A 9,226-nucleotide genomic window follows, 5' to 3' on the forward strand; every position below is an offset into this window, starting at 1 on the left:
CAAGACATGGAGGTCTTTTAGCTCAAATAAACAAATTTATTCGACAATAAAATATGAACTCCATTCTGCATAAGACATGCTATCAGAACCCCAATGACAGTCTTTCTTAGAGGTCAGAACACCATAAATAATTTAAATCCTGGCTGTCAAAACAGCTGCATTTAAATACATTGATAAGGCAAAAAATCAAACCAAAATCCAGCAGTGTTCAAAATGTAAAAATTGAGTAAAGACATTTCCACTTCTGCATGGTTTCTATGCCTCTTGTGGCAGTACATGAAAAGCTAATTGAAAAATAGCATTCAGGTTACTTTAAATGGCACACATAATTCAGCTCCAGCTCAAGTAAAGCATTTAAAGTGCAGAGATATATTTCCCAATACATTACAAAATAAAGCATGTGCCAGCATAATCAAATTCAAACAAATTCAAATTATTTTCCAGCAACCTGAGAGAGTGCATTGAAAGAACCTCAGAATGTGCCCTGTAAAACTAACTGTAAATCTTGATAAGAGTGAGCTCACTCAAATCCTTAAACGCCATCTGTATGGCTTTTAAGCATGCAAACAGACCTTGAGATCATGGACTTTGGAGGACATTTTTTTGCTCGCATCCTCCAGCTCTAGAAAGATCTTCTGAAAGACCTCAAATGTGTATTTCAGTTTATTAGGGTACCTTAGTTCCAAGGCATAGATAAGGCCCATCAGATAGGTGCAAGCATGTGCCACATCTGGGATACCAAAAAGGACTTCTGCTCCCTCGATGGCAATTCCAGCTTGCTTGGGGAGACCATCCTTGGCTTTGCTGACCACAAAGATGCCGAGGACAAACGTTGTAATGGCTTCTTGGACAGCTGCAGCGCCGTCGTCATCAAAAACCTGTGAAATACAACAGAGAGAATAATACTTATTTATTGTATAGTAATGTGAAGGATAAACAATAAACAAACATAGTTCAATTAAATGCCATTTAAGCCAATTTTAAGACCTTATTGTTGGAGAAATCATCTTTTGCTCATTCAATATAGAAATGCAGCGTTATATATTTAAAAAATCATATTTGGTTCTGTTAGCTACATAATTCTATAAGTGGCTATACATTAGTCATCAGTCACTTTCTTGTTCTTTTTTTAAAAATAATCATATAGCTAAGCAAAATCCTATTTCAATAGATTCCAATCTTCTAAATTCCATAAAATAATCAAATTGTTAGCAGCAGTATACCAATAATAATACCTGAATTATGGTGCTGAAAATCACTATCACAAATTTGTCTTAACGTGTGTTCTGAAGGCGTATTAGTACTCTGAAGGTAATTTCAGTTAACAATATATATATATTTTTTTATATATATACGTTTCCACTTTATGATGAGGCTGTATAATGACTCAGGTAGGCACATGAAAAAAACGCACACACTAAGATACGTTGGGCTTTTGAACATGCATGTTAAACGTAAAATACATTTGATTTGTGGGGCATGCTTAATAAATAAAAAAACCGTTTGTTGTAGATTAAAAATAAACACGCCACTTATGTTGCAGGCGAGTGTTAATTACTGTTATAATATAACGGCAGAGTTGTTGTTTTTTCTAGTTTATTTTTCGGCTAAGGATAATTGAGTGGTTTGACTGATCCTCATTAAGTGTGGAACAGACGACAGCGATATCGGGAGTCAAGATGCTTTCAGGGGGGCTCTCACGAAAGTGGGAAAGGGGAAGTAATACATGTTCAGTGTGTTGGATTCGTGTTCAAGAATCCGTGTTTGTTATGCTCCTCCGTAAGTTTTCTTTTATATTGCAAGGTAATCTATCATTGTCTCTTATTAAAGACGTCTCAAGGAGTAAACCTTAATTTTGTCTCTTGGAACTGCAGAGGTCTACAACAATTTAGAAAAGTTAAACAAGTCATAAATAAAATAAAGGAAATGGACTCCAAAATAGTGTTTCTACAAGAAACGCATCTCTTAGAAAAGGATACTATTAGGATACGGAGGAGATGGCAGGGTAGTGTATATACAGCATCATTCTCATCTCAGGCCAGAGGAGTTATGACCCTCATCCATAAGACTGTCCCATTTCAAGTTAAAAATGTTATTAAGGATACATTTGGAAGACATTTAATTATCCAGGGCTCTCTACTGTCAGAAAACTTAAACTTGGTAAATTTATATGGCCCTAATACTGACGATCCTAGTTATTTTGTAAACCTGTTCCTCACTCTCTCAACATTTGCAGGACATTATGTAATAGCAGGGGATTTTAACTGTGCTTTGAATCCTAGTATGGACAGGTCTACAGGAGTAGATCCATCTCACAATCGGTGTAGAGCAGTTATTCATCGCTTTATTAAAGAATATAGCCTGTTAGATATTTGGAAAGAACTGAAACCACATGCCAAAACGTACTCTTGTTACTCAAACACATTTAAATCATATTCTCGTATTGATTATTTTTTAGTGTCTTCACAATTGCGGCCCAAAATTCATGACAGCTTCTATGATAATATTGTGATCTCAGATCACGCCCCTTGTTGTATAGTATATGTTGATAAAAAATTGACAAAAGACCCAGCTAGATGGCACTTTCATCACAAATGGTTGCAAGATGAAGAATTTGTGAAATATATAGGAAAACAGATAGAAAAGTTTTTTGAACACAACACTACACAAACTTCTGCTAGTATAAAGTGGGAAGCATTTAAAGCTTTCCTAAGAGGACATATTATCAGTTATACAGGTTCAAAATCAAAAAAGGCACGTGAGGAGAGAGTACAATTGGAATATAAAATAAAGACTCTCCAGGAAAAAGTTTATGAGAAAAGTGACCCACAAACGGAAAGCGAATTACTGATTTTGAGGGCTGAATATGATAAGCTGTCTGCTTCCAGAGCTGCCTCTAGTCTTCTAAGACTAAAGCAATCCTTCTTTGAACACGGTGACAAATCGGGTAAACTATTGGCATGGCAGATTAGACAACTGGAAACCAAAACATCAATTACAACCATTATATCTAATGGGGAAGATATAGTGGACCCTATAGAAATAAATGATGCCTTTAGAGGTTACTATAAAGAATTATATGATACTAAAAACAAGATTAATGTGCAAAATCTGAATCGTTTTTTGGATGAACTATCTATACCTAATTTACCTAACGAAGATAAAGAAGATCTGGAGAGGGAAATTACTAAAGAGGAAATAGGGCATGCCATTGATAATATGAAGTCAGGAAAAAGTGCAGGACCAGATGGTCTCCCAATTGATCTATATAAAAAATTCAAAAATAAGTTGCTAATACCTCTTTTCGAAATGTTTCTGGAGGCATTTCAGAAAGGCAGTTTTCCACCCTCTATGAATAGTGCTTTGATTACTTTATTGCCAAAACCAGGTAAACCTTCTAACAAGTGTGAAAACATGAGACCAATAAGTTTGTTAAACTCTGACCTTAAGATATTATGTAAACTGTTGGCAACACGCTTACAAAAGTTATTGCCAAATATTATTAATAGAGATCAAAATGGTTTTATAACAGGAAGGCAAGGTTTTCATAATGTAAGAAGAGTATTGAACATTATTCATACAAACAAAGAAATGTCGGATGCAGCACTCTTATCATTAGATGCGGAAAAGGCCTTCGATAGGGTCGAATGGCCTTATCTTTTCAATGTTTTAGAAAGGTTTGGAATTGGAAGTAATTTCATAAAATGGGTTAGGGTGTTATATAAAAATTCTACTGCAGAAATCTTGACAAATAGAAATATTTCAAAACCAATAAAAATAAGTAATGGGTGCCGGCAAGGTTGCCCACTATCTCCTCTATTGTTCATACTAGCAATTGAACCTCTCGCAATCGGAGTGCGTTCACATCAGCAATTTTGTGGTATAACAGTGGGGCCGACAGAACATAGAATATCCTTATATGCTGATGATGTTATTTTATTCATATCAAATTTAAATCAATCGATACCGGCAGTGTTACAGCTAATCAAATCGTTTGGAGATGTTTCGGGATATAAGGTGAATAACACAAAATCTTCTATATTACTACTCAACTCAAATGAAAGAAAGAATCCAATTCCAAGCGTAATTCAATTTAATGTTGTAGATCAGTTTAAGTATCTGGGAGTACAGATTTTGCCAAGATTGGAAAACATGGTTGAAGCTAATTACGAACCTTTGATGATGGAAATTAATGAATCAATCGATAGATGGATGTCACTACCAGTATCTATGATTGGGAGAATTCATATTCTAAAAATGAATATACTGCCAAAGCTACTCTATTTATTTCAAAATATTCCTCTGCCACCTCCTCCAGATTTTTTCTCAAAAACTAAAAATATGTTTGTGAGATTTATATGGAAGAATAGGAGGGCAAGACTTCGTTTGTCTTTGTTATATTTGCCGTATGACAGAGGGGGCTTAAAGTGTCCAAACCTATTGTGGTATTACTGGGCTGCGCAGCTGAGGTCTGTTATGTTCTACTTTTCAACAAATGAGCCTCCACATTGGACTGAAATGGAGTCTCACGGTCTAGCATTGCCTCTTCCCTCATACATGTACTCAGATACAGTAAAAAGATTAAAGAAACAAACAAAAAACCCAATTGTAAAGCATATGTTAAAGATATGGTATGATGTTCAAAAATACTTAAAGGAACAGCATACATTATCTCAATATAGTCCAGTATGGGGTAATAGTTTTTTTGTACCAGGGAGAGCGGATGCAGCGTTTAAATTGTGGCACTCTAAGGGACTTAAAATGGTCCAAGATCTTTACTTGACAGACTCAGATAATATGATGTCATTCGAGGAGTTGTGCTTTAAATTTGGCCTCAACAGGAAACATTTTTTCAAGTACCTTCAGCTTAGAAGCTTTGTTAAAGTAAATCAAAATAATTCACTTACTAGACCCCCACATTCATCCTTGGAGAAAATTATGATAAAGAACAGTTTAAAAAAGGGTATCATATCAGAAATTTATAGGTTGCTGACATCTTATTCATCAGAAAATGCACAGTATAAATTGAATGCATGGAAGGAAGACTTGCAATTAGAAGTTTCGGATGGGGATTGGGAAGCAGCCTGTGCTAAGGCTCACACTGTGTCCATAAGTACACATCTTAAACTTATACAGTACAAATGGTTAATGCGGACATATGTGACACCGATGGATTTAAATAGATATAATAAAAATATACCAGATGTATGCACGAAATGTATGGAATCCAGAGGAACTTTGTTCCACTGCATTTGGCAATGCAGAAAGATTAAAATATTCTGGGAAGAGGTAAGAGCTATAGTCGAGAAGATTATTTCAAAACAAATTTTACTGGACCCTAAACTTTTTTTGTTTGGCTTATACCCAGAGAAACATAACTATAGTAGGAATGAGCGGACATTTATAGACCTCAGCTTGCTTTATGCTAAGAAATGTGTTGCATTATTGTGGATAAAGATTTATAGACCAAGTACAACTCAATGGATAAGACAGATGTTAGCAAGCCTTCCTTTAGAGAGAATAACTTACATATTAAAGGCTAAACGGCATGTATTTGAGGACATATGGGGCCCTTTCATTAACTACATTAAAGATTTAGATTTAACGGATGAAGAAGTGGATAACTAGTCTTTGTGGACAATGCAGATTCCGGTCTTGTCAGATTCATATTGCTTTTCTATATATGTGTTTTAATTCGCACCAATAACAAACGATACTCAATTGTATATAGATTGCCATTTTCTTTAACAGGAGGAGCAAACATGTTCGAAGTGTTATGTTTTGTTTGTTTTTATTTTTCTGTCTATGTAAATACAGCTATCTTAAAATATGGAAGCTGAATGACAATACATGAATGTAAAAGCTGTATGTCAAAGTGTTATAAACTGAAAATAAAATAAAAATATTGTGGAAAAAAAAAAAAAATTATCATCAGCAAAACAGCTATTTTACACAAACTTGTATCATATTGACAGGGCTTTGAATCAGAGTTATATATATATATATATATGTATTTTTTTTCTTTACCTGGTAGTCCTTAACTAACTCTCCAGTGTTTTCACCAAGGTAGAGAGTGAGGCCTCTGATCACAACTTCTCTTCGGGACTCAATGTTGCTGTCCTACAAAAACATGAAATGAGATTACTCATTAATATGAGAAATATGAGCTTAATTTAAAAAAAAAGAGATAACAGACGTCAGAAAAGCAACTACATATAACTAACTACTACTACACTGTTGTAAATACATGCCTCATTTAACATGTCAAGGGTCTCATCAAGTTTCTTCCCAACGGCTCCACCCTTCCTCCTGTACAGGCTCAACAGCTTGGGTGTGTATTGGTCCAACTTGCCCAGGAATGTGGACTGCAGTGGCTTCAGTGTGATCCTGCGGAATTCCTCCTGGATCTGAGAGAGACCAAGAGAGGAACATGCAGATGTAGAAACATAATGCGATACAGAGAGAAAAGAATTACAGACACACATGGGCAAGAGAAACAGAATAACACACATTAAAATTACTCTAAAGACTACACTGAAATTGACATTTAAGTGGGTAAGGGAAGCTTCACTGGAAGTGCAAGAATACTGCAAAATGTTTCCAAAGATAATCAGGTAACAATAACTTTGATTCCTGCAGCCCCATCAGGTAAATATATTGCTCACCCCCACAGTTAATCAGGTAAATTTAGCTTTTATTCTCAGAGCTTCAGGAGCTTAGCACTGTGGTCATTTGTGTTCACAGATGATGGAATAAGCAACGTTTTTGTTTTCAGCTTAACCTCTGACACAGAAGGAAGCCCTCACTGTTCAGCCAGGTATATGCTAAAACTCAGAATTAAAAGCACACCCAAAACACTGTGAAATCTTAAAAAACAGGAAGATTTGTGACTTTCACTTCAGAAAGTGTCACAAGGTTACATGAAAATGGCAGTGATACTGGCAAACAAGGAAATAATGATTAATTCAAAATATCGTTATTTGAAACTTTGACACAGAACACCCTGTATTGGAGAAGACATGATTGAAATGTTTAGCATACCTGGGAAAACTCAAATAAGGCCGGCCATCGAGCTTTGAAGTCAGTCACAGGTGGTTTGTTGAGGATCACATCATTTCGACGCAGTGAGAAGGTTTTTGCCATCTTCTCATTTATGAGTTTGTTATTGTCTCTCTTCTTGTACTCATAGAGAAGATCCACTCGCTCCTTCTCAAGCGTTACATCAGTTTCTCCTTGAGGATGCGGTGAAAGGTAGTTAACCTCAGATTTCTTCGCCTTTTTCAAGTTTCTATCTGGAGTGCTGGAGTCTGCAGCCGATTTTCTCTTTCGAGAGTTAACATTTAGCTCTGGGAGTCCAAGGTGTCTCACCTTTGCTCTGAAATTGCCAAGCTTATACTTCAAGCTGTTGTGCCAACTATATAAACCATTGAAGGACACTGGATCCCTCAAACATGGGTACTTCGCAACTAGGGCCTCAGCAACCTGCTCCCTTTGTGCTTGTGAAGGATAGGCAGTGTAGACAAAGATGCTATCTGCTAGTTTGTCCAGAATGTTGGATTTTACTGCAGGAATGTTGAGTAAGGTCCCGTCCTTTCTGTAAGCTTCATTTGCAGCTTGTAGAATGAGTTCAGTGTCAAAGGAGAAGGTAGGTATCTCAAACTGAGCTGGCCAGGACTCAGAACGAAGGGAGGAGGTGCTCTCTGGAGAAGACAGAATTATGGTGGATGCAGTGGAACAGGCATCTTCTGATGACTCTGCATAACTGCCATCAATGCTCTCTTGGAGTCCTTTAGCATTCAAAGAATCCTCAAATGTTAGTGTGATCACTGGTTCAATAAGAACCACCTTGATAGTGTCTTTGTCTTTTAGGTCCTTAGTTTCAAGAAGACTAAAAAACTGTCCATCAAATTCTTGGTCCTGGAAATGAATATTAAAATCTTGCTCAATTGCAAATGTCTCTTGTAAAACATCCTTCAATTCCCCCACAGTCTGAGGGATTCCTGAGGGCAAGGAAAGCTTGCGAACTTCTTCTTGCAGTATGACTCGAAGTCTGACAGACATGTTGACTCTGTAGTAGGAAAAAAAAAGACAAAAAGTCCAAAAAGTTATGTTGAATTTAGGCATGCAAACAATGAATTTACATCTTATAACATATATTTAGAGCATTTTAGAGCTGCAATCACAATAATTTTGCTTAAGGTTATCATACCATCAGAATTTCATACCGGCCCATGCCTACTTGTAATGTAAACAAAACTCATACAAGAAAGGCATGTACAGGAAAACAACTGGGGGTATTTTTAAAGTGGGACAATGCAGGAAATCTAAAAGTCTACTGGGTGACAATTTGGAATAGTTTTGCACATTTTCTCATGTCCTGGGAAATGTGAAAACCATTTGAAACAGTGACAGTACTGCAGATACAAGAACAATTTTAAACATGTCAATTAGGGGTGTGCCATATCATATCGTTCACGATTATACCGGTATATATTTTTTATGGGTAAAAAAATGCATATCATGATATCGGCAACATTCCTACTTCTTTAGGTAGTGGTGTAAGGATTTCCCACTAATTATCTAGACTGTGGTGGCCCGCTATAGTCTCATGTGCTGCGCTAACGTCACATTTCAAGCTACTGAAAGTATATCTACACTATTCATAATATCAAGTTATTTTGCGTTTTGTCTCTGCTCAACCCGCACATCTCCATCCTCCTTCGAGACATGCGCGCGCATTCACACATTTAAACACACGCACTGAATACAGCAAGCTGCCGTGCCTACCTAGTACCTACTCTCCGTGTATCTGCGTGTACCTGTCCGATCTTGTCAGAGGTCCAAACGGCCCAAACACACTGTTGCATTATGCCGTTCGTTAACCACAAGCTAACATTAGCTAACAATTAAAGTTGTTTTGGTTTTAATCACAAAAAGCTACTATTACTTCCTGTCGCTAAACAATGCCGCTTTCTAAATAAAAGCACAGAATCCACCTCTGAATTTACAAGAAGACTGTCAAAATAAGATGCCTTAAATAAATCATAGAAGAACCATTATTCTCCTTCCCAATAATTAATTAAAATAGGCAATGATTTCAAATTTCAAAATTGAAAAAGTAAACTAATAAGCATTTTTAGCATATGTAGTGTTTTTTAAACATTAATTAATAGCAAACTCTCCAGCTAGAGACACACACATGTTGCAAATACATTTAGAATAAAGT

The 9,226-nt window shown here is 36.3% G+C and overlaps 1 protein-coding gene across 1 annotated transcript; it reads right to left on the reverse strand.

Annotated features, from left to right (window-relative positions):
• Positions 1-6,138: 6,138 nt before the first annotated feature.
• On the reverse strand, positions 6,139-8,061 carry LOC131977157 (uncharacterized). Its single transcript, XM_059340361.1, has 2 exons — positions 7,042-8,061; positions 6,139-6,407 (listed from the first exon to the last, which is right to left on the reverse strand). The coding sequence occupies exons 1-2, from the start codon at positions 8,059-8,061 to the stop codon at positions 6,210-6,212; spliced, it is 1,218 nt and encodes a 405-aa protein (XP_059196344.1). The 3' UTR covers positions 6,139-6,209.
• Between the last annotated feature and the right edge of the window lie 1,165 nt (positions 8,062-9,226).

Source organism: Centropristis striata, chromosome 9, assembly GCF_030273125.1.
Source record: "Centropristis striata isolate RG_2023a ecotype Rhode Island chromosome 9, C.striata_1.0, whole genome shotgun sequence".
Taxonomy (NCBI): Eukaryota; Metazoa; Chordata; class Actinopteri; order Perciformes; family Serranidae; genus Centropristis; species Centropristis striata.

Coding starts and splice junctions, on each gene's coding strand:
- LOC131977157 (XM_059340361.1), bottom strand. CDS start 8,061: ATGTCTGTCAGACTTCGAGTCATACTGCAAGAAGAAGTTCGCAAGCTT. Junction 6,408..7,041: donor CCTTATTTGAGTTTTCCCAG/GTATGCTAAACA, acceptor GGTCTCTCTCAG/ATCCAGGAGGAATTCCGCAG.